General features: G+C 57.6%; 2 protein-coding genes across 3 annotated transcripts; both read left to right on the top strand.

The window, feature by feature from the left end:
- The first annotated feature begins 14 nt into the window (after window positions 1-14).
- MRPL10 (mitochondrial ribosomal protein L10) lies at window positions 15-4,993 on the top strand. Its single transcript, XM_080679098.1, has 5 exons — window positions 15-124; window positions 1,694-1,863; window positions 2,773-2,937; window positions 3,186-3,330; window positions 4,101-4,993. Exons 1-5 carry the CDS (start codon window positions 73-75, stop codon window positions 4,370-4,372), a joined length of 804 nt encoding a protein of 267 aa, XP_080535224.1. The 5' UTR covers window positions 15-72; the 3' UTR covers window positions 4,373-4,993.
- A 1,611-nt stretch (window positions 4,994-6,604) lies between these two features.
- OSBPL7 (oxysterol binding protein like 7) lies at window positions 6,605-21,087 on the top strand. 2 transcript variants are annotated; one of them, XM_080679647.1, is made up of 23 exons: window positions 6,605-6,737; window positions 8,084-8,238; window positions 8,329-8,454; window positions 8,676-8,729; window positions 9,308-9,421; window positions 9,750-9,860; window positions 9,973-10,090; window positions 10,727-10,830; window positions 11,180-11,272; window positions 11,356-11,488; window positions 11,563-11,657; window positions 11,834-11,929; window positions 12,624-12,761; window positions 13,367-13,460; window positions 14,328-14,575; window positions 14,748-14,885; window positions 17,701-17,764; window positions 17,898-17,976; window positions 19,045-19,189; window positions 19,303-19,447; window positions 19,531-19,657; window positions 19,792-19,914; window positions 20,065-21,087. In XM_080679647.1, exons 2-23 carry the CDS (start codon window positions 8,164-8,166, stop codon window positions 20,171-20,173), a joined length of 2,529 nt encoding a protein of 842 aa, XP_080535773.1. In that variant the 5' UTR covers window positions 6,605-6,737; window positions 8,084-8,163; the 3' UTR covers window positions 20,174-21,087. The 2 variants fall into 2 exon arrangements, with proteins under 2 accessions (XP_080535773.1, XP_080535774.1); XM_080679648.1 differs by lacking the exon at window positions 8,084-8,238 and having other exon boundaries at window positions 6,618-6,737.
- Window positions 21,088-24,179: the final 3,092 nt, after the last annotated feature.

Here is a 24,179-nt window from a genome sequence, read left to right as displayed (position 1 = left end):
TCCGGCCCCAGGTATCCCACAATCCTTAGCTCTTTCCGTTTCACTCGGCTCCCGTCCGTTCTTCCGAAGGCAATGGCTGCGTCCGTGGCTGGGATTCTGCGAGGCGGTCTCCTGCCCCAGGCGGGTAAGGAGCGGCCCAGATCCTCATGGCGTGTTACGGCCGGTGCTCTCTAGTCCTCGTCTCCCCTCCTCTACTACTGGTTCCTTCCCGTAACCTCTGACTCCAGACAGCTCCCGATGACCCCCAGCTAGATCGCCCGCCTCCTTCCCCAGTCTAATTCCCTGTGACTCCAGATTCTAGTAATAACCGCAAACAGCGACAGCGACAGCGTCAGCCATACTACGCGCCCCTGCATTCTTTGGGTTTCAGTAATCCATCACCTAGGTTTTGCTCGCCTCCAGTTTCCTTTTGACCACCCCGGGTCCCAACCTTGACATTATGTCTCCTTAAGATCTCAGCCTAAATGTCACTTCCTTAAGCCTCCCCTTACCACCCTCTGCAAAGCAAGTTTCCCCTGTTAAATCTGTACCTTGCACCCTTTCTTTAGCCCTGTAGCTTTGCATTTATTTATTTATTTATTTGTTTGTTTGTTTGTTTGTCTATTAGACTTTAAACTCCCTAAGGGCAGAACCAGCATAAACAGGTGTCATAATGCCTAACATTATTAGGCATGCCATAGGTATTTAATAATATGACGTTGAGCACACTACATAGGCCTGGTACAGTGATAAATGGTTTACATGTGTTATTTAAATCTTAAAAAAGCATTCTCATCCCCTCTTTGCCTACGATGAAACCAGTCAAGTTTAGATCAGTCAAGTGACTGGTCAAGGTCACAGCTCAAGTGGCAGAAGAAAGATTAAAATTTGGTTGCATCTGGGTCCAGAGCCTGTGCTTTTAATAGATTTGTGGTCCCTGGCAATACAACCTCTCACCCCAAGAACTCTCCGTGCTCTCTGACTGCTAGAGCTACCTTCTAGTTGAACCTTTCCCTGAGATCTCATCCCAGGCTTGGGAAGGGCTGAAAGTGGGAAGCTCTAGCCTGAATTCTTTTATTGAGGATGAAGGGGCCACTTTGGCTCAGTACTTTCGAGTAGTTCCCTTGTCTTCTGAGGGGTGCTCTCTGGAGATGCCTGCCAACACGGTGAGCAGAGGGAATGGAGACTCGTTTGGGGGAGCTCTGAGGGCCGTGTAACCCCCCCCCCCCTCTCTTTCTTCAAATGATGGGAGAAGGCTTCAGAGCAGTGGTTTTCACCCTTCAGCATGCATCACCTGGAGGGCTTATTCAAACATGCTGGGCGCCACTCCAGGTTCAGTAGGTCTAAAACGGGGCCTGAGGACTGGCATTTCTAAGAAGTGCTGCTGATGTTGGTTGGTGCTCAAAATACTTTCTCTTTGGTTCCCCCCACCCCAATCTGTGCATAAAAAAGTGCTGGAAAATAATAATAATAACTAAGTACTGGAGAAATGGGAGCCTCAAAGGATCAAGCAACTGAACTAAGGTCAGCCATTAGGAGAGAAGGTTTGGGGATTCGGGATTTCTAGCAGAAAATTCTTCATCCCACTATTGGGCTAGGTTCGGCTCTGTGAGCCATGGTTGTCTCTGCCTGGAGGGTGGCCCTTCTCTCCATCTGGGGCAGACTGAGGCCTCCAAGAGGCTGCATCTCACTGCCCTGCTCTTTCCCCTGCCAGGCCGGCTGCCCACCCTCCAGACTGTCCGCCATGGTTCCAAGGCTGTTACCCGCCACTTTCGCGTGATGAACTTCCAGCGGCAGAAACTGATGGCTGTGACTGAGTATATCCCCCCGAAGCCCGCTATCAGTCCTCAGTGCCTGACACCTCCCTCCAAGCCCGTCCAGGAGGTAAGAAGACCGGGCATGCTGCTTGGTGGTGGTGTGGTGGTATGGTAACTAACGTGGTCTTATATCCGTGACCATAGTGAAGTGGGATTCCAAGACACAGTCATCCACATCATTACTTCCTCGCTTTGACCCATGGCCCAGGTACTTTAAAGTGAAATCTTCACTTGATTTGGCTTTGGCCTTTTGGCCTCTGTGGATTGGACGGGTCTCCTGAATTTCCCTCATTCCTAACTTGTCTCCAAAAATATGTGGGTGGGAGCTATCCAAGTGTGTGGCGGCGGCGGCGGGGTAGTTGGGGAGAGGATCTCTGTCCTGTCTTGAAGGACTTGAAGCTTCCACATTTTCCTAGAAGAATGAGAGAGGTTTTCTGTTTTGAAAAAGAACAGAAAGACCAGTGTGAATTTGACTATCGAGCACTTGAAATGAAGTCAGTGTGACTGAGGATCTGAATTTTTAATTGTATTTAATTTTAATTAATTTAAATAGAAATAGCCACATTTGACTAGTGGCTACTATACAGGGCAGATCTAGAATCGAGATTTAGCACAGTAGTGAATCTTCCATTATTTTGCCTTATATGTATTAATATTTTCATGGAATTCTGCAAACAGCACCATGACTTCTAGGTCAAATAATGTTGACTGGGTCAGACTGCTGACCAGTTCGGGGGGACTCAGCGTTCTTAGCTTTGAAAAACACTGCTCTGTTGACCGATTATCTAATGAAAATGAAAGGGTAGAATGGGAGGTGGACCATGTCTCTGCGAGTCCAGGGCCCACTATCCTGCTTGTACCTGATCTTCCCCCACATTTGGGCCTCATTGGAAGCCCAGCGCTCATCCCTGGGGGAGTTGAGGGGGACAGAGAAGAAGCTGCTTATGTCCCCTGGGTTATCCCTTCCTGATTTTAGGAGACAGGCCTCATCCGGCTCCTCCGTCGGGAGATAGCAGCAGTTTTCCAAAACAACCGAATGATAGCCATCTGCCAGAATGTGCCTATGAGTTCGGAGGACAAGCTGCTTATGCGACACCGGCTGCGGAAACACAATATCCTGGTTAAGGCCTTCCCTAACCAGGTAGGGAGCCGCCTCCCCATGGACCCTGCCCATGTTCCCCTTCCCCTGCCCACACAGACCCAGCATCTCTCCCCAGAGGGCACTTCCGACGCCTCCCCTCCACTAGCAGCCCTCTCTCTGGTGCCTAAACTGCGATTAGGAGCTGAGGAGACCCTCTGGTTTCACCCTTAACTGATGTGGCCTGTAACCAAGGTGGCAGCTCTTCCTCCCACTCGTCCCCAGTGAACCCTTCTTTGCTGCTGTTGCAGTTCCTGAAGCCCTTCCTGGAGAATTCCAAGTACCGAAACCTGCTGCCCCTCTTTGTGGGCCACAACCTGCTGCTGGTCAGCGAAGAGCCCAAAGTCAAGGAGATGGTGCGAATCTTGAAGAGTGTGCCCTTCCTGCCGCTGTTAGGTGAGCAAGCTCCCCTGCCTGGGCGGTGCGGGGGGGTGGGGTGAAGGGAGCGGGCGCGACAGTCGCCTCGTGCCGTCTACTAGGCATGAGTGGGTGAGACCGTGGACCTCTTTGGAGAGGACGTCCTCTCACAGGTGGGGCCTTAGTCAGCAGCACCATTTGTTGAGGGCTGCCTGTGTCTTCCAACACCTGTGTTGGCTCACTGCCTGCATCACTTATGCATGGGGGAAGATTAGGGAAGGCAGAGAGGACTCTACGGGGGGAGGAAGTTCAGACACTCTGAGTCCTTACTAGGTGCTAAAACCCACAGACAAAGATAATTAAAACAAATAGCCCAAGTATAGGGTGCTGAGGAACAGGGAGCAACGTTTCCCAGACTCCCCTGATACTAAGAATCCCTAGAGGTACTGTTTCTATATAGAATACTGATTTCATAGGTCTCTGTGGGAAGGGGCAGGAATCTGTTTATAACCCTCCTCCCTGCCCCCCCCCCCCCCACACACATACTCCATGGTTCTTCAAGAAAGTTTAGGAAAAAAAAAGTTTAAGGAACAGTGACTTAGTGGGGGTTGGACCAGGTGGATGATTTATTTAAGGATTTTCTAGAGAAGCGTTAGGAAGGGGCGAGGGGATCCGTCCCAAACACAGTGTGAGTGGGGTGGGGCACCGTGGGAGCCAGATGGGAGGTGAAGGGTAATGGAGAGCAATTCCTAGGGTTGCAGAGAGGAAAGACATTTGTGGGGAGCCCACCTGACCCTGTGTTTTTCCAGGTGGCTGCATTGATGACACCATCCTCAGCAGGCAAGGCTTCATCAACTACTCCAAGCTCCCCAGCCTGGCCCTGGTGCAGGGGGAGCTGGTAGGTGGGCTCACCCTCCTCATGGGCCAGACCCACTCCCTGCTTCAGCAGCAGCCCCTCCACCTGACTGCCCTGTTGGATCAGTACGTCAGACAGCAGCATGAGGGGCACTCCGCCGAGCCAGCCACTGGGCAGCCCGATCCTCCCGACTCTGTTCCGGACGCACAGCCAGCCTGCCCTTAAACACACCCTGCCCCACTGGCTGTGCTGTCCTTGCGGAGATGTGGATGAACTTGGGGTGGGAGTGGCATGTGTTCCCTGGTTTCTACTGATGACGACCTCCTCACATGAAGAAGGATTTCATTTCAGAATGGAGGCTTTTAATCACCGTCTTTGCCCTTCGTTTTTCCAACCTGGGACCTGACAAGAGCAAAGTGTCAGCTCCAGGTTCAAGGCAGAGAGGCTGAGCACATGAGGATATTGCCCTCTGCCTCGTGTTCACTGTCCCTTGGACATGCCTCCCCAGCCTGTCCCTCGTCAGAGTAGCTCAGCTGAGGAATTGTTCTAAGAATGGGTTCTGTGGAGAGCCTGCGGTGTCAGACTGCATGCTAACCACTGTCTAGGTGTTAGTTCTTTTATTCCTGGGGCGGAGAGGTTACAGCGCCTGCCCAAGGTCATGCAGTTGGAAAGAGGCAGAACAGGACTTGAGCCAGGCTCTCTCTGCTCTGAGACGTGCTCTGGATTTCTAGAGCTCCCTCAGTGAGGTCCCAGGTGGGCTTGGATGTGAATTCTCCATCCTCGGGTGTGCCATGTTGTGGAAAGGCTGGGAACACGATGACAAAAATAAATGCATTTTACTCGGTCTGTTTTGCTGTTTACAAGCTTATCTTCCCTGTCCACTTATCCTCAGGGTCATCTCTGACTCTCCCTTTCCCTCCTAGAAAATCCTTCCTCTTCCATGTCCGAGCCTGTTACTTCCCTGTCCCCACACCCACAAATGGCATCCCCACAGGCTTGTCCTTTGGAGGCAGCCACCACCTTTGCCCAGTAGCTAACATGTCTCAGGTGGTTCTGAGCAAAGGAGCTGGGGGAGACATGCATTCTGCGAAAATGAGGGGCTTTGGGGGCTCTTAAGTAGAAGGTGTCATCCAAGTCTTAGGGAACAAAGGTGCCTAATGAAGGGGAGAGGATGTTTAACTAGAAGCCGAACCTTGTCCTTGGCGCATGCGCTGGGTGGAAGCAAGGGTGACGTGGGGAGAGTGGCTGCTGAGCATTCCTCCTGGACTTGGAACAGTGGCCCAGCTTCCCAGGGCCTGGACAGGCACTACTCTGGCAGCGGCGCTCTGCAGTAGCTTCTCTGTGGCCTGGTCTAGGACCAGCTGCCCAGAGCCCAGCTCTGTTCTGGACACCCAGGCTGCTCAATCAATGTGAAATGCATTAAAAGGCCCTTGAGGCTCATGGGTGCCAGAGCTATCTGCACAGTGCTGCCCCCAACGCCCAGAACCACAGGTGCAACAGTGCCCTCCTGGGGCGGTGAGCTGTGCTGAGGCTCTGAATGGCGTGGAGAGCAGGCATCTCCTGAGAGGTGTAACACCAGGAGGGGTCAGCCAAGGCCATGTGGGCACAAGATGGATGGGGGAAGTGGCCTAAAGCATTTCTGGATCAAAGAAGAATCCCACATTGCACCCTTTACCTGCTGGCGGAGCCCGAGGCCCCACCATTAAAAACCCACTTTCCAGAAAGGCTTCACTGCACTTAGGGCTGTCAGTCAGTTTCACATTCATTTCAATGGAGTTTAGACCTTTCTCAAGAGTCGATTTTTAATTAGAATTGAGCACTCCAGCAGGGCAGAGGTGCTCAGAAAGGGAGGGTACTCAAGTTGGCGCCAGCTAGCCCATAACGGCCAGCTGGTTCCCGCCCTGACCTGCTCCCGGGGCAGAGACTCAGCAGGCTGCGGGCTCTGTCTTGCTGCATAGGTGCTTTGAGTCCCCCACCCCATGGGACCAGTGGCAGCCTCTCGGGAGGGGCCATCCGCTGGCTCTTTTGAGCCTTGACTGCCCTGCTGACTATGCTCTTGGCACGGTCTAAAAGGGGCATCCGTCCCTTCCCATCAACTCGATACCTTTGCTGGCTCCAAACTTTGCAATCTATTTTCAGATGTAAAACGAGAGGCAGGAGTTAATAAAAAAAAAACGGACGTGGGTACTAATGGGTCAAGGCCAACGTGAGTCTGAGTAAACCCTTTACCACCACTGGCTTTGGCCAGCAGCTCCCCAGTCCTCTGTAATCCCTGGGAGCTGTGCCCAGTGGGGTCTCTGCCCCTAGTCCCAGGCCTCCTCAGCTCTGGGGAGTCACTCAGCCCTGAGTCCTCCCGGGAGCAGGGGGGCAGAGCTGAGCAGCTGCCCAGAGCTTGGCGGGAGGAAGAGCGGGGGAGGGGAAGGTGGGGAGATCCGGCTAGAGGGGAGGCTCCTCTGTCTCCTTCCTTCCTGGTTCCTGCAGCAGCCGGTGCCACTGAGCTCCATGAGGAGGGAGCAGGCGACTCGGAGACGGTGACTCAGAGGCAGAGCTGCGTGCGGGCCAAGGAGCACGGGCGTCCATGGACTCTGCGGTAAGGGGCCACGCCGGCGTCAGCTGACATTCCTCCCACCTGAAGCTGGCGGGTCTGCTCCTCTGGAGAAGGGGACTGGAATGGAGGTGGAGACAGCACTCACCTGCCTCGCCTCGACCCCACGCCCTCTAATGACAGAGCCTCTCCCTTTGGCGGCAAGCAGTGCGGGGCCAGGATCCCACGGGGCCAGGGAAAGGGCACAGGGACACCCAAACACTGGGAGAGTTTGGGAACTTTCAATGGCTGAATGTGGGACTTTCCCCCCTAGGTCAGCCCCTGGCAGCATGGGCCCCTCTGCCCCACCTCCCGGTCACCCCTGCCCCCGGCCACCCTGGCCCCCGGCCACCTTTGCCCTACCTGTTCCTGTTCCCTTTGGCCTCAATTCCTCAGGTGCTTACAGGCTTCACAGAAGATCTGAGCTGTTTCCCCAGCCTCGGGCCAACCTTGCCCCTCCAGTCCCCTCCCCCGTCTCACACACACAGAGCCTCATGCATTATTGATCTCCCGGTGGAGCCAGGATGGCCTGAGCTGGTGCCAAGGGCGTCTGTGGGCACTGCTGCAGGGACCTGTGCAGACCTCGGCATGTTCTTGGCCAACTCTTCTCCGTCCCCCACTTCCTCATCATCTCCATCCGCTCAGTCCCCTGCTCGCTGGGTGGGTGGTACTTCTCAGGAACCCCAAGGACTAGGATGATAGAGAGGGGATGGAGAGGCTTTGGGGGACACTGAGCATCTGAGGTGGGCATCCTAGGGGGATGTTTGATGGGAGGAGGCACAGGGAACAATGGGGGCTGTCTCAGGCCCCAGTTTCCCATGCAGAAAATGGGAGCCCAAGAACTAGAAGATCTGGGGACCAGTTAGTGGGGAATTGGGGTGAAGGGGTTGGGGGAGGAGGTCCTGGTAGAGGAGGTCTCCAGGCCGTGGTGGTGGCGGTGCAGGGGTCCTGAAGGAGGAGGAGCTGGGCTGAGATCTTGTCTTGTCTCCGAACTCCTCCGGCCTTTTTTGGAGCCTCTTTCTTCACTCCTCTGCCTCACTCTGATCCTCCCAAGGAATCCTTCAGAGAAGGCGCCCAGTGTTTCCTGGAGCCCAAGAATGTGTGCTCAGGGTGGGGCTGGGCGGACTTCTCCTGGTTTTCTCTGGGCACTGGCCTGCCTCTCTGAACTATCTCAGTGGCTGCAGGAAGCTGGAGGCAGGGAGACCCACCCAAGGTCGGGGAGGGACAGACTCAGGGGAGGCGGGACAGGGGAGCAGAAGATGTGCTGGTGAAGAGGGTGCAGGACAGGTTGGAGGTGGAGGAGGCGCTAGCAGGAACTGTGCTAATGAGGTCTCCCTCTCTCTTGCTTCAAGGGCCCCCGCAGGACAAGGTGACATCCTTCCCCTTCCACCCTGCTCTGAGTCCTCAGCAGGGAGTGGCCGCTCCCTTCTCCATGGACCTCCAAGAGAGGGGCCCTCCCTCACTGTCCGGGAGCACTCAGTCTGCAAAGTCCAGAAGTGCCCAGCAGGTCTGAGGGTGGGAAGCAGGCAGGGGGTGGGCTTTATGTGGCCCCAAGGGCCCTCACCAGACCCCCCCCCCACTCTGTCCTGGACTGCAGGCCTCTGAGCTGTGGGAGGTGGTGGAAGAGCCTCGGGGCCGGCGAGGCGCAGAGGGTATCATGCCCGAGAGGCAGGAGGGCCACCTGCTCAAGAAGAGGAAGTGGCCTCTGAAGGGCTGGCACAAGGTAGGTTCCAGGGCAAGGGCAAGGGCAGGGCCAGATTCAGGGCAGCATGGGGGATGCTGGAGGCTGCTGGGTAGTGTTGTGTGTGTGTGTGTGTGTGTGTGTGTGTGTGTGTGTGTGTGTGTGTGAAGAAGGGGAAGGAAGGTCCATGTGTGTAGTTGCTCTCTCCCCACACCCTTTCCTCTTGGTCACCTGGGTCCTGTTCCCCCTGGGTGACGGCACAGAGATACTTCGTGCTCGAGGACGGGATCCTTCGCTATGCAACCACTCGGCAAGATGTGAGTCAGGGCCTGGCTGGGGGTGATGGGAGGAATCGGGTCCCAAAATGCCCTGGGCAGGCAGGGGGCTTCCGGAACCCCCCGCCCCCGCCCCCGAGCAGGGCCTGAATCCCAGGCACACTATTCCTGGGTGTGGGGTCTTGAGCAGGTGTCTTCCCTGGGCCTCAGCTCCCTCGTCTCTAAGATGGGGAGAGGGCGATCACCCATGTGTGAGGTCATTGTCATCCTGGTAAGGGTCCTCAGGACAGTGCCTGGCACAAAAGTGCCAAGAAAGGGGAGCTTGATCCTCCTCCTCCTTGTTCTGTTCTCATGCTGGGAGTAAGGAACTGAAGGCCAAGCAGCCCGGGCTCTCTATTCCTCAGCCTTGCAGACCCCCGAGGGGGGGCGGGGGATAGTTTTCCCTGGTCTGTGACGCCCTGGAGCTCAGAATGTGACTTCTGAGTTCTGTGCACAGAAGGACTGTGACTTGGTTATGAGGGTGAACCTGCCGCATGGTCTCAAGTGGCCTCAGGGACATGATGGCTCTGGGCCCAGGGGTCTAAAAACATCCCTTTGCCCCCACTACCCCCCGACCCCAGATCACCAAGGGGAAGCTGCATGGCTCCATCGATGTCCGACTGTCTGTCATGTCCATCAACAAAAAGGCCCAGCGCATTGACCTTGACACTGAAGACAACATCTACCACCTCAAGGTGACATCCCTGAGAGCCAGTTGGTGGCTTGGTCCCCAGCCTGGCAGAGGCACTGGGGCACCCAGGAGAGAGGGGGACAGGGGCTGAGGGTCCGTCCCTGAGTTTGATAAGAAGGGAGCTCCCGTCGTGTCCAATAGCCAATGGCAAACCACCCCTGCTGGCTGTTATATGAACAAACAGAACTCCGAGCTCGGACATTGGGGAAGCTGGGTTCCATCTCCTGCAGGGGCCTCTGCAGAAGCGGGACATAAAGGGAGAGCCCCAACTTCCTGCCCTGGAAAGCAGTCCTCCTTTCCTGTGTCTGTCCCCCTCCCCCTCACGTCTGCAGATCAAATCCCAGGACCTGTTCCAGAGCTGGGTAGCCCAGCTGCGTGCCCATCGCCTGGCCCAGCGCCTGGACATGCCCCGCGGCCCGCTGCCCAGCAACTCTCACCGGAAGGTAAGATGGGCCCTGGGGCAGGAGCCGTGGGGTTCAGGTGCGGCGGCTTCAGGGAACAGTGAGACCCAGGGAGGTGGGCACCATCCTTCCTGACCCTTGACTCACCCCACAGGTTCCTGGTGGCCAGCTTCCCACAGCGATCAGTGCCTCAGCTCTACCTGGGGTGGGACCTCGGGAGAAGGTGTCTTCTTGGTTGAGGGGCAGTGATGGCCTAGACCGCTGCTCTCACGGTGAGGGGCCCCTGGCACCGCGTCTCGGTGGGTAGGGCCCACACTGTCAAGTTTACATGGCATCAGCAGTCACAAGAAGGAGAGAATGTTAAGATGGTATCTTCATGCCTCAGGGAGCCCCAGTCTGATGGGGGAGACAGCCTCTGCCTCCCAGCTGATTGGGTCTCTTCAGGCCCTGTCCGGGGAGTCCCAGTCCTACAGAGGGTGGTGGGGCTCTGGCACATGGGCAGGCGAGACACAGGGCCAGGCCTCATGGGAGAGAAGATGCAGGTGCCAATGCGGGGAGGAGGAGTGCAGGGAGTGGGACTCGAGAATCGGGTTCCTGGAGGAGGGCTGTGATGTTGGCCCGGGAGAGGGGAGTGCAAACCAAGCGAGGCCCCAGAGAGCGTGAGGCAGCAGAGGGAAGGTGTGATGTGGCGACAGTGGAGATTGGGTTTCGCTTTCCCGGGGAAACCAGGATGGGGCCAGACCAAGGGTGGGAACTGGGAACGTCTGTGGGCTCATGATTCGGGGCCAGGGGGAAGAAGACTGTCGGGATTTCCCTGGCTGCCGGGGGAGGAGGAAGGAAAGCTGGGGGACAGACTTTGGGGTACCCGTCCAGTGTTGGGAGGACTTCCTCATTCATTCTTCCCGCAGAGCTCTCGGAGTGTCAGGGGAAGCTCCAGGAACTACACAGACTCCTCCAGAGCCTGGAGTCCCTGCACCGCATCCCCTCAGCCCCTGTGATCCCCACCCACCAGGTGAGGTCCAGAGGAGGATGCAGGCTCCTGCCAGGGGCTCTCGCCTGCTTGCTGCTTCCATGCCATCACTTCCTGGGACAGGTCCCCGGTCCCCTTACGTCACTGCTGTTTTCAGAGAGGCACGCATCTGCCCAGTTATCTCTTCCTATGACCAGACTGCCCCGGGGCTGTCGCTCTGTCCCTTTGGAGCGACCCTTCCTCCCGTCTGCCAGGGCGTCGGGCTCCTTTCTCTGGGATGTCGCTTGTCCCTGTGCCCTCTTCCATGGCCACCTGCCTCTCTCCCGGCTCTGATGGCTGCTGCCCCTCTCCCCACCCTGAGAGTGAAACCTCCCTCACTTGGACTTGCCAGGCCTCGGTGACGACGGAGAGACCCAAGAAGGGGAAACGGACCAGCCGCATGTGGTGCACACAGAGCTTTGCCAAGGACGACACCATCGGACGGGTGAGGTGGGGTGTAGACCCCAGTGCCTGGGTGAGATGCTCTGAAGAACGCCGTCCCCTTCAATCCCTCGCCTTCCCCCACAGGTGGGTCGTCTCCATGGCTCTGTTCCCAACCTGTCTCGGTACCTGGAGTCGCGGGACCACTCAGGACCCCGGGGGCTGCCACCCCCAGACTATGCCCACCTGCAGCGCAGTTTCTGGGCCCTGGCCCAAAAGGGTGAGTGTGCCCTGGAGGGTGGTGGGAGCAGGGGGCGAGGAGGAGGACCTGATGGCCTGCCCCTGCCCTCACAGTGCACAGCTCCCTCAGCAGTGTCCTGGCCGCCCTCACCGCTGAACGGGACCAACTGAGGGGTCTGCACCAGGGTTCCGAGCTCTCCAGAATGGGGGTGAGGCTTGGGGACAGGGTGGCCGATGGGAGGAGGGGGCTCGAGACTGAGGTCTGCAGGCCTGGGGGTGGTCACAGATCTGGGCCTGGAGGGCGCGTGGCAGAGGCCGTATCTGCCTGGCAGGGCTGGGCAGGCTTATCCTCCTGGGACCCTGTCTCCTCACCCTCTCCCTGCAGGTCTCCGAGGCCTCAGCTGGCCCAAGGCGCCTCCATTCACTGTCCATCTCCTCGGACACCACGGCGGACTCCTTTAGCTCCCTCAACCCCGAGGAGGTAGGAGCCGGGTGGCCTCTGTTCTCCTGGGCCCTATGTTCTAGCAGGATGAAGGCACGGTTGGATTTCAGACCTGCAACGGCCCAGAAATCCTAGCTCCCACCCTTTCCCGTCAAACACTGGCAGCACCCACCTCTTGGTCATTAGTTAACAGTGTGCAGATGCTTTCATTTAATTCGGAGGCCTGTGAGGCAGCGATTCCTTCCCTCAAGTCAGAGATGAGGAAACTGAGGCTCACAGAGTCCCACTGAGGGGCCCACGCTCTCCCCCTTGTGGGCCAGCTGAGCTGGGAGTTAGGTGTCCGAGCAAAGACTCCGAGGCCTCCATGGGTTTGAATTTGGCTCCACTGCAGGCCAACTTTGTGACGCGGAGCCTCAGTGTCATAGTCTGCAAAGTGGGGATAATAAGGACACTCAACCTCATAGGGTGAGTGTCAGGACAGATGGACTTCATACACACAAAGGGCCTGGAGCCGGTCTCAGAGTCGGTGCCCAGGAAGCATGAACAGTTATTGTGGGACCCGTGTCTCCTTACCCCCAGGCTGGGGTTCACTCCACTACGCTCGCCCCATCTTCTCCTGCTCGACACGTTTCACACTCAGTCCTGGTTATGCTTCCCTCCGAAGGGAGCTGGCAGGCTAGGGGAGCCCTGCCTGCCTCTCCCAGCCTGGCTGACCTCCGTCCCGCTCCCACAGCAAGAAACTCTGTACATGAAGGGGCGAGAGCTGACCCCCCAGCTGTCTCAGAGCAGCGTCCTGTCCCTCGCGGATTCCCACACGGAGTTCTTCGATGCCTGCGAGGTGCTTCTCTCCGCCAGCTCTTCTGAGAACGAGGTGAGGGAGGTGGGAAGCTGGCAGTCAGAGCGGGGGGCCCTGCGGATATAGGGGTGGGATCCAGAGAGACACCCTATACCCTATGGAGTCTCAGTCCTTTCTAACCGCCTCAGCTGCTGTTCTGGGGACACTGACAGCCCTGTTGGGTTTGAGTGGCCCTGATCACAGATCTCTGCGGGGGACCTTCGTCCAGTTTGACGCACTTTATCCCCATTGGGTTCCCCTGACATTGCTGCCTCAGCTCCACCCCAGCCATCTTCTTGTGACCCCATTTCAGACCCGGTGCTCTCTTGACCCCCACCCTACACCCTTGAATCTTAGTGATCCCAGTTTCCATTCCCTTAGTTTCCCTCACGGATTCAAAGTCCCTCAGTTTCTCTCCCGCCGCCCCCCCCGCAACCCCCCGCCCCACTCATACGGCCAGGCCCTCCCTCAGGTATGCCAGGCCTTCCGGGGCAGTGTCTTAGGGCTCAGACCTCCCCAAATATATTCTCTTCCCCTCCCCACCAAAGGGCTAGCTGGGCAGAGTCTTGCCAGGCCCTGGGCACTGCCCAGCTGCCCGGGGGAGGCCCAGTCTGCCCGGCCTGTCATCTGTCCCGGCCCAGGGCTCAGAGGAGGAGGAGTCGAGCGTCAGTGAAATCACCACCAGCCTGTCCGAGGAGGTGCTGGACCTCAGGGGAGCTGAGCGCTATCAGAAAGGTGCCCGCAGGGTGTTTGGGCAGGGAGGGGCGGGGTGGCGGGGAAATGGTGGTGGCCACAGCCCAGGCCCCTTGGGGAGGCAGTCTCTTGTGGTGACTGGTAGCTTCGGGTGCTAATTCCAGAGGTGACCCAGGAGGCGAGGAAGGCTAAGCTGTAAGCTCTGGAATGTACCAGGAGAGGCTTCAGAGGTGGGACAGGCTCCGGTCTGGGGCGAGTCTCCATCCTAGTTTTCTGAAAAGGGTCAGGGAGGGCCTGTAGAGACGGAGACGACCCCACGTTGCCACTTCTCAGCAGTGTGGCTTTGGACTTGTCATCTTACTTGCTGGAGCCTGTGTCCTCACCTGTGAAATGGGCTGAATAACCCACATCCTGATATCAGTCTCCACGTTTATGAAAGGAACAGAAGGCAAGGGTGGGGACTCGGAAAGGGTTTCTGGGGTACAGGGTACCCCCAGAGCATGTCAAGAATTAGATCCCAGCCCTAGCTGATTTGGCTCAGTGGATAGAGCATCGGCCTGTGAACTGAAGAATTAGATCCCGCATCGACCTGCGGACTGAGGGGTCCCGGGTTCGGTTCCGGTCGGGGATGCATGCCTGGATTGTGGGCTCGATCCCCGGTGGGGGGGCGGCATGCGGGAGGCAGCTGATCGATGATTCTCATCATTGATGTTTCTATCTCCCTCTCTCTTCCTCTCTGAAATTATTGATTTATTTTAAATACATTAAAAAAAAAATTAGATTCCCAGCCGCCCTGCCCCCTAGTGAGTCCAGGCTGGGACTTGGGGTGGGAGGCAGTGGGCTGTGGGCCAGCCTGCGGGCCTGCAGTGTCTGGGTGCCAGAGAGTGACATGGCTGGGATGGGCCCCAGGGGGGTGTGTTCCAGGGAGAGCTCTGGGGCCACCCCGTCGCCGCTGCCTGCCGGCGGCCAGTGGGCCTGGGGTTGACGTGAGCCTGTGGAACATACTGCGTAACAACATCGGCAAGGACCTGTCCAAGGTGTCGATGCCCGTGCAGCTCAATGAGCCACTCAACACTCTGCAGCGGCTCTGTGAGGAGCTCGAGTACAGCAGCCTCCTGGACCAGGCCAGCCGCATCGCCGACCCCTGCGAGCGCATGGTACTGGCCCCAACCCGCCCCCAGCCCCGTCAGGCTGCCTCTCCCCCTCCCCCCCGCCTCCCAGAAAATCCTGGCTGCGCTGTCCCCTTGCTGCCGAAGTCCAGCCCAGGACCCCAGCCCTTGCTCCCATCCCACCACCCCAGTGGCGTTCTCCCCGCCCTTCCCGCTGCAGGTGTACATCGCAGCCTTTGCCGTCTCTGCCTACTCCTCCACGTACCACCGAGCAGGCTGCAAGCCCTTCAACCCCGTCCTGGGGGAGACCTACGAGTGTGAGCGGCCTGACCGAGGCTTCCGCTTCATCAGTGAGCAGGTGTGAGCCCCGGGAGACGGGGGCTGTCCTCACAGGTGGTGGGCAGGGAAGCACCTGAGCTTCAGAGAGGCCAGGCCTGGGAGAGCACCGGGCAGTTGGCCACCTCCGGGCACCGTGCCACATGATGTGGAGGGACAGAAGGCTCTGCTCGAAGGCGCTCCCCGCTTAGTGTGGGAGACGGACTGAAACAAGGGGCTACTGTGCCACATTCTAGAGCTGGGGTCATGGGAGCTCGTAGGAGGTTATTGGGCACCCCTGCCTGGGAAGGCGGCTCTAGGGCAGGGGTGGGGAACGTCCGGCCCGCGGGTGGTATAAGGCCCACAAAATCATTTGGTCTGGCCCTGCCAAGGCAACCACAGGTGGGACTTGAAATTCAGTAAATCTAGGAGCTTTTTTCATAGCAACATAACTTATATTAAGTGAATTATATTAAGCAAATGATGTTAGAAATATGCAAATGGCCCTTGGCAGAAAAAAGGTTCACCACCCCGACTCTAGGGGGTGATCTTGAGCTACATCTTGAAGGATGAATTGGAGTTCGCCAGGAGTACACGGGCGTGGGTAGGACGGGGTGTTCCAGACAGTAAAGGAAGGGATGGAGATGTTAGGGACAGGACTGGGAGACAAGGCAGGGCCAGACCCAAGGAGCCCTGTAGGTGGTGAAGGTGAGGAGGGGCTGGTTGTTTTTAAATCATGAAGGCTATGGGGAGTCGCCGGAGGGTTTTAAGTGGTAGAGTGACGTGCTCAGAATTACGATTTGTAGAGAGCGTTCAGGCAGAGGTGTACGGTCCGAGAAGCCATTAGGAGGGCATTTCGGTCCTTTCTCTGGAGCTGACGAGGACCTGCACTTAGGCCGTGGCAGCTGGATTGTGTGGACAGGGTGGGGGGTTAAGAGCTATTTATATCTTGCCCTTGACAGGACTCAGCGGTCAACAGGATGTTCTTACACATGGGGAGCAGGGAAGGCGGCTGATGAGAGGGAGAAGTCTGAGGGGGTCTGGTCTGGAATTTGGATTGGGGGATTTGGGGTGTGTGTTAGCGGTGCCAGTTAGCAAGATGGAGCGTATGGGAGGAAGGCAACTGAATTAGGGAGACTCCTGCCACGGAGGCTTGACTTCCAAGGGGAAACATCCAGTAGGCCCTGGGGCAGCTGGGCTTGGAGCTCCTCGGAAAGCACTGGACAGGGGCTGACGGATCAGGAAGTCACCCCTTAGATGGCAGGCGAAGTCCCCGGCTGCTGACAGAAAGGGTCTGGGAGGAGTGGGGGGGAGGGGAGAGGAGCGCTGAGGTGCAGGGGGAGGGAGAGGGTGGGGCCACGGGATTTAGGGGGTGTCATTAGCTTCTTGATGAGGGAGATCTCAGACACAGGTTGGGTGTGTAAAGTGGCTGCGCTGTCCCCTTGCTGCCGAAGTTCCACCCCAGGACCCCAGCCCTTGCTCCGATCCCACCACCCCAGTGGCGTTCTCCCCGCCCTTCCCCCTGCAGGTGTGTAAAGTGGAAGTAAAAGAGAGAGAGAAGTGCAGGATATTTCAAAAAAATGTTACCGTGAGGGAAAAGAGGAAGGAAAGACGGTGGCAGCCAGAGGGGGAGATAAAGGGTTGAGGCAATTTTGTGTGTTGGCTTAGATTTTAAATGTTTTTGAAAACATGGTGACGAGTTCCCACAGCCCAACCGTGTGTACAGCAGAAAGTGGCCCCCACCTCGCCCCTCTGCGGGGCAGCTGCGGCCAGTGCTTGCTTTCCGCATGCACGAGCAAAGATGCGCCTGACTAGAAAGGCAAGGTTTACTCTTGCTTCAGGTGGCAGAAATAGGATGTATTTCTATTCGGAGAGAAAGAGCGATATAGAGGGAAGGACTGCAGTGCAGAGAGAGGGGCGATGGGAGGAGTGGGGGGCCTGCAGGAAGGGGTGGGAGGCAGCGTGAGGATGAGAGGGGCCCTGGCCTGGCAGAGGATTGGGGTGGGAACCCGTAAATTGGTGGAAGAAGTCGCCTGCTGTGTTCTCCCTCTGATTATGGGGGTGAATGTAGTTTGAAGGGTAGGCTTGGGTGGAGGCCCTCAGAGGATTGTGGGTGATGCTGAGGTCCCAGGTGTAGACGCGCTGTCGGGTTTGAAGTTGCTCAGCACGTGCTGTCTGTGTGACACACAGGGGTGGGGGTCTAGAGAGCAGGGAGTTGGGGAGCACAGAGGGTCTGCAGGTGCTGGGAGTTGTGGCGAGTGGCCGCAGGTGGTCAGGTGAGAGGGCTGGGAGCGGTGGAGGAGTCGCAGCTGCGTGGGAAGGAGGGGAAGCCCTGGCTGCCAGGCCACGACAAAGAGAGCGGCCGGGAGTCTTGGCAGGAGCTCCAGGTGACGGGATGGGCAGAGAGGCAAGACAGCAGGCTGGGAGATGCTGGAGCCCAAGGTTCCAGGGGTGGGCACAAGGTCAGGGTTTTCCACGTAGTGCGGAGGCTGCAGGATGATATCAGCTTTGGGGAGAAGGGGAGGGAAGCGGTCCTCCTGGGAGGGTTGGCTGTCAGCAGGGCGCAGAGGAGTCCCCACCTGTCCCTGTGAGAGAACTTTATAGGCCTCAGCAGGGGTTCTGGAGGGCCCCATAGACAGGGTGGTGAGAGGACTCCAGCGGGGAGCGAGTGAGAAGGGAGAACGTAGGGGCCTCGTGGATGAAGAGAAAATGATGGACTTTGGGTAGTGGCCAAGGATCACAGGGAAAGAGACCTGGAACTAACTGATTTTCTGATTCACAGGGGAGTGGGGGATGAGGGGTGAGGGACTTTGGGGGGCCTCAAGGGCAGCCTCAAGAGAACTTCCTTGTTCCCCAAGGTCTCCCACCACCCCCCCATCTCGGCGTGCCATGCAGAGTCTGAGAACTTCATTTTTTGGCAAGGTGAGGAGATGGCCATGAGTAGGTGGACCTCGGGGGGGGGGGGGGGGGCGGCGTGCAGGGCAGATGAGGGAGGGGCTGGGACACTTTTTGGTCTTATCATTGCTGTCCCTCTCCCTCCCCAACCCTACTGCAGACATGAAATGGAAGAACAAGTTCTGGGGGAAATCCCTGGAGATTGTGCCTGTGGGGACCGTGAACGTCAGCCTGCCCAGGTGCGTGTCCTAAGTGCTCAGCAGCCAGGCCCAGCCCACAGGCCCTCCTCCTCCTGGCTGAGATGGGGAGGAGGCAGGGACAGGCTAGAAAGGTCTGGCCTGAAGCTGCTTGGGGTGGGCCAGTGACTGTACATTTTGCCCTGTATTTGCAGCAGTTTCCCACAGAGAAAGGGGCGGCAGCTTAGCTTGGGAGGGCTGGGAGGGCTCATCGCCGTCATCTGATGCAGTGGCTTTCACACTTTTTGACCATGACTCACAGTAAGAAATGCATTGGAGACTTCAAGCCAGCACACGCACACACACACACACACACACACACACACACACACACCCCTCTAAATGATCTCAGAACTGGTCACAAACCACATTTGAAACATCCTCGTCCAGCTCATTCTACAGGTGGGTATTGCAGCCAGGAGTTAGCCAGAGGCCAGTGTCAGGGAGCGGGAGGGAGAGCCTGGGCTTCGGGGTCAGAAGTCCTGGCTGAGAGTCCTGCTTCTGCCACTTAATCGTTATGCAAGTGGCAAAAAGACCTTGACGCCCGGCAGGAAGTCACGGTTCGATTCCCGGTCAGGGCACATGTCCGGGTTGCGGGCTCGGTCTGTTTCTATCTCTCTCTCCCTCTCCCTTCCTCTCTGGAATAAAAAAAAAATATATATATATTTTAAAAAGTAATGAGTAACACTGATAGAAGTGGGGGGTAAACAGGGTAGTAGAGCAGGGCCACCACTGTCCTGGCATCCAAGGGCACGTCCCGTATCTTTTTTTTAATCTCTGTGACCAAGCATGTCAAACTCGCGGCTGGCGGGCCACATACCTCGTTTTGCAGCCCGCGGGCCACGAGTTTGACATGCCTGACTTAGGCACTCAGGAGTTTAATGCGTGGAGACGTGTTAGTTGAATATTTTCTGGGAAGGCCGCTCTGCTTTCTAAGTAAGTCACCCTTCACGGCAGGTCAGAGCCAGGACCCCAGCGTGTCTTGCGCAGACCCATATGATCTGCCCCCAAAGAGCCAGGGGCTCTGGCTCAGGGCCGGCCCGCTGCCCTCCCGTGCTCCGTCTCTCTCAGGTTTGGGGACCACTTTGAGTGGAACAAGGTGACGTCCTGCATTCACAACATCCTGAGTGGCCAGCGCTGGATCGAGCACTACGGGGAGGTCCTCATCCGGAACACAAAGGACAGCTCCTGTCACTGCAAGATCACCTTCTGCAAGGTGGGCACACACCCCTGCCCCTGCCCCTGCCGGGCCGCCCGCCGCCCCCGAGGCTCATGCTGGGGAAGCGGAGGGAACACCTCCCTAAGCCACCTGCCCCCACCCCACCCCAGGCCAAGTACTGGAGCTCCAACATCCACGAGGTGCAGGGCGCCGTGTTCAGCCGGAGCGGCCGTGTCCTCCACCGGCTCTTCGGGAAGTGGAACGAGGGCCTGTACCGGGGACCCCTGCCTGGTGGTCAGTGCATCTGGAAACCCAGTAAGTGGGGCGATGGGGGAGGACTGGGCAGGGTGAGGGCAGCTATGGAAGTCCACCTGCCCCAGCCCCTGCCTTCCCCCCAGACTCCATGCCCCCAGACCATGAGCGAAACTTCGGCTTCACCCAGTTTGCCTTGGAGCTGAATGAGCTGACGGCAGAGCTGAAACGGTCACTGCCTTCCACAGATACTCGGCTCCGGCCAGACCAGAGGTCAGTGCCGGGCAGGCTCCTCCCTTCCCCACGTAGAGCGGGGACTGCGTCCTTCCTTCCCTCCGTTGCCTCAGGGCCTCGGGATTGGGGGCCCCGGAGGGGACAGTTCCACTGATGGCGGTCTGGATGCTCAGGTACCTGGAGGAGGGGAACATCCAGGCCGCCGAGGCCCAGAAGAGAAGGATCGAGCAGCTTCAGCGAGACAGACGCAGGGTGATGGAGGAGAACAATATCGTCCACCAGGCTCGCTTCTTCAGGTCCTGGGCCCTCGCCCTGCGGTCGAGGCTCCCCTGTCCCCCCCTCTGGCCCCTTCCTGCTTTGAGAGGGCCCGCATCGGGAGGCAGCCTCTCCAACCGGCCTTCCTTCTGGATGTTCACACTTCCCCTTCCGTGGCTCTCTTCCCCCAGGCGGCAGACAGATGGCAGCGGAAAGGAGTGGTGGGTGACGAACAACACGTACTGGCGGCTGCGGGCCGAGCCGGGCTACGGGAACCTCGACGGGGCTGTGCTCTGGTAGCCCCGGCCCCGGGGGCGGGAGGCTCATCCCCCCTCCCTCCTGCCTCCATTCCCACCACGGACACATGGGCGAGGCCAGGCTCTCCCCCTCCTCCGCCGCCCACTGCCCTGGAGACCACAGGGGCCGCCTGGCTCTGGCCCGCTCCCCTCTGCCGGCCAGAGGGGCTGCATCTCAGCCCGTCGCCCGTCCCATGTTTGGGTGAGAACAGGATTCGTGCTTCCCCAGTCTCGTTGCCCCCATAACCGGCATGTAAGACCCTTCTTGCTCTGTCACCCCCTTTCTTCCCTGTTGGGGGACTTGGGGGAGACTCCAGGCTCTCCAGGATCTTTTCCCTGTTTCAGTGCCTTCCTAGGACACAGGGGACCCCTGGATGCTCCCCAGACTTTCTATGCCCAGGGCTCTGGCCCCAGCTGTGTGGCTGGGGTGAGTGAAGGAGAGGAGACGGATGACATTTTCTTCCACCCCGTCCCTCCCAAGCCCCTCACCAGCATCTCCCGGTGCCCTGGCCCAGCGGGGCTCCCCTTGCTTGGTCCCTCGCAATCGCTCTCATCCTCCTGGATCCCCTTCTCCCAGATTGCAAATCACCGGCAGCTCCCAGCTCCTTCAGCCCTGGCCGCAAGTGGTTTCCTTCAGGAGCCCTCCCCACCCCCAGCCAGACGGGGCCTCTCCAAGGGGCAGGAGCAGACTGTGCAGGCAGGGCTCCCGGCTCCGAGCCACCCGGTGTGAGAGCGTGTGTGAGCGTGTGCGTGTGCGGAAGGGTACGTGTGTGCGTGTGCCTGAGGACTGCTTGCAGGCGAGCAGGATCCCCAATGCAGCCGGACCTGGGGGTCCGCCACTCATTTTCACACAGTCTGCCTCTCACTAAGGTGAACTGCTGACATTCCACGCTCCAATAAAGACTGTCCCAAACTCTGGCCTGTGACCATTCACTCAAACACGCGCGCTCCAGCTCCGCCAAGGCCCACAGCTACCCCGCACCTGGGCTAAAAGGTGGATGCCGTCTCTTTCCCTTAATCCTCACAGCCTGCGTGTCCTACTTCTGTCCCTCTAGGCCAGTGGTCGGCAAACCGCGGCTCGCGAGCCACACGCGGCTTGAGTGTGGCTCGGCGTTAGAACCACTTCTTCAAAATAGACTCGCCCAGGCCGAAAACCGACTTCTGCGCATGGGCCACGAAGTTTCAATCGCACTGTACGGGCGCGCCCGCACGTGGTATTTTGTGGAAGAGCCACACTCAAGGGGCCAAAGAGCTGCATGTGGCTCGTGAGCTACGGTTTGCCGACCACAGCTCTAGGCGGTACCTGACCTTGCCTGGAGGTTACTGTTGCAGGAGCCTCGGAGCCCCAGTCACTTCCATTGCAATGCTGGCTTTCAGGGTGAGGTTGTTTTTTTTTTGTTTTTATTTTATTTTTATTTTTTTAAAATATATTTTATTGATATTTTGCAGAGAGGAAGGGAGAGGGATAGAGAGTTAGAAACATCGATGGGAGAGAAACATCGTTCAGCTGCCTCTTGCACACCTCCCACTGGGGATGTGCCCGCAACCAAGGTACATGCCCTTGACCGGAATCGAACCTGGGACCCTTCAGTCCGCAGGCTGACGCTCTATCCACTGAGCCAAACCGGTCAGGGCTCAGGGTGAGATTTTAAAAGAGAAAAAGGATACCTTGCACTGCTTTAAACATACCCATTGCTTCTGAGTGCCTAAAGGAAAAGTCAAAACTCCTCAACCAGGCGGGAAACTGGTCCCTGTCACCCGCTGGCACAGAGTGCTGACCCACACCAAGCACCCTGGGTCAGGTCTGTGCCTCCACCTCCACCCCGCAGATTCGCGTGTGTTCAAGACGAGGTGGGAGGGAAGAGATGAGAAGGGACTGGTGAACAGGGCAAGCTGCGGTTTCTCCCGCTCCCCCACCACCTAGGCTGAGCCCAGCCGCTATTTCAAAACTATGTGATCTTGGTCAAGTGCTTTACCTCTCTTCAGACACTTCGTTCCCGCATCTGGCCTCTTTTGTATCTTAGAGGAGACTGTGGAGTGGCCCAGACTCCTGAATTCATTGGTTGTCTCAGCCCCCGACCCCACCCCACGGCAGCAGCAGGCCCCAGGCCCTGCTCTGGTTTGATGGGTGTCCTAAGAGCAAGTTGTGCTTTCTCTGGGGTGTGGCAAGAACAGAGGGGACTCCTGAGCTACCAGGTCCTTCCAATCCTAGTCCTCTTCTTCCCCTTCCCCCAACTCTGGGGCGGGGCAGAGGGCCACATCTCCACAGTTTCCAGTGTTAAAGTCAAAACCAACACACTTGCCCTGACACCACGTACCAGAAATAAACCCAACCCATCCCAGCAAAGCCAGAGCCTGCACACGTTCGGGATTTTTTTTTTTCTTTCAGAAAACAAGGTACACGGCCTTCCTTCCCTCCCCACTTCCACTCAGAGCCTGACCGACCAGCCTGGGTTCAACTTCCACGTATTTTAAGAATTAGAGTTTCATACAGACAGAATCGCACAGATCTTTTTTAAACAGCGATGGAAGACCAGCAACACCTCTGTCCACAGGAACCAAGCCCTCTGTGGCTTGTGCCATCTAGACCAGCATCTTCTCCCAGCCCAGGTGCCAACTCGGCAGCGGGAAACGGTCAGATTGGTTTTGCTCTTGCTGGGGCCCAGCTGTGAGGGGCTTTCCTGCTGGAGGACTGAGGACTTCTCAGAAACCCTCCCACCTGGTCAGGGTGGGTCATTGCTGATGGGGTGCTCAGGCCACGCTGTGCTCTGCGGACAGAGTGTGAAGGGCCCCAAGCAGTTGTGGGTGGGTGGTGGCCACCTCCCAGCCGCTGGGAGACTGGCTGGGACGTGGAGGGGGCGGTGGGTGCTCAAGTCTAGTCTGAGGGAGGAATAGTGGGCCCTATTTTTAAAAATATATATTTTTATTGATTTCAGAGAGGAAGGGAGAGAGAGAGAGAGAAATATCAATGATGAGAATCACTGATCAGCTGCCTCCTGCACGCCCCACTCGGGATCAAGTCCACAACCAGACCGGGAATTGAACTGTGACCTCCTGGCTCATAGGTTGATGCTCAACCACTGAGCCAGCCGGGCACGTGGGCCCTTGTTGGGAGCACAGCTCCTCAGACACCGGGTATTAGATGGAGACATGAGAAGTCGTAGGCACATATAGGAGAGACTTAACTGTAGGCCGAGTAGCCATTGCTTCTACAGGAGCCATCAAAATAGAAGGCAGCCACACAAGAACATCCCCCAAACCGGCTGGTCAGTGGCAACTTATATACACGCTCCAACAGATGAGGCCTCGGCCAGTCCGTGCGGCTCCTGCTACATTAACATAATCAGGTAGTCATTGCCCTCACCTGCATCGGGCACAGGGGCCTCTCACCTAATAATACTGCCGTGTCCTCACCTGTGGGCATGCGTGTGGCAAACTGGCCTTGATCATCCCGCATACCTTGATTGGGGTTCCCACAGCCCTGTTCTTGAGCCCATCTCAGTCCAGTCCAACGGCACACAGGAGGACTGCTCACCGGGGGCCTTGGGGCAGCCTAGAGCCGACCCGGACTCCCGGCTTTGGTTGGGGGATGTGGCAGGCCTGGGGCAAAGGGGAGGACGGTGGGCTTACTGGCCCCACATCTCCAGTTGGCTTGGGAAGGTAGGAGATGGACCACACCTGTTGTAAAGCCAGGGCCCCACTTCCCTGGGTGAGCACAGGTCAGAGCTTGAAGAGCCGAGGACATCCCTGAGCCCAACAATGGTGGCAGAGGGAGAGGGAGGCAGGCAGGGGGTGGGGAGTTCTCACCTCACCTACTGTGGGTCCTCCAACCCCAAACAGCGTCACCGAGAGAGAGAGAGGAAGAGAGAGAGAGAGAGAGAGAGAGAGATTGTGTGTTTAAAATTTAAGCTATTGAATAGCTGAGGGGACGCCTAGGTTACAAGGGGTAAAAAGGCTGGAAATACTTATAAGCCCCAATTCCCTGAGTTTTCTGAATGAAGAGTGGCTTT

This window comes from Plecotus auritus (genome assembly GCF_963455305.1).
Source record: "Plecotus auritus genome assembly, chromosome: 7".
Lineage (NCBI taxonomy): Eukaryota > Metazoa > Chordata > Mammalia > Chiroptera > Vespertilionidae > Plecotus > Plecotus auritus.
This window is presented reverse-complemented; position numbering and strand designations above follow the sequence as displayed.

What these genes read in the sequence shown, in the direction of transcription:
- MRPL10 (XM_080679098.1), top strand. Translation starts at nt 73, where the DNA reads ATGGCTGCGTCCGTGGCTGGGATTCTGCGAGGCGGTCTCCTGCCCCAG. An exon ending in CGGTCTCCTGCCCCAGGCGG is followed by an intron (nt 125 to 1,693) that starts GTAAGGAGCGGC and finishes TTCCCCTGCCAG; the next exon opens with GCCGGCTGCCCACCCTCCAG. An exon ending in CCTCCAAGCCCGTCCAGGAG is followed by an intron (nt 1,864 to 2,772) that starts GTAAGAAGACCG and finishes TCCTGATTTTAG; the next exon opens with GAGACAGGCCTCATCCGGCT.
- OSBPL7 (XM_080679647.1), top strand. Translation starts at nt 8,164, where the DNA reads ATGGACCTCCAAGAGAGGGGCCCTCCCTCACTGTCCGGGAGCACTCAG. An exon ending in CTGTGATCCCCACCCACCAG is followed by an intron (nt 10,831 to 11,179) that starts GTGAGGTCCAGA and finishes TGGACTTGCCAG; the next exon opens with GCCTCGGTGACGACGGAGAG. An exon ending in CCGAGCTCTCCAGAATGGGG is followed by an intron (nt 11,658 to 11,833) that starts GTGAGGCTTGGG and finishes CTCTCCCTGCAG; the next exon opens with GTCTCCGAGGCCTCAGCTGG.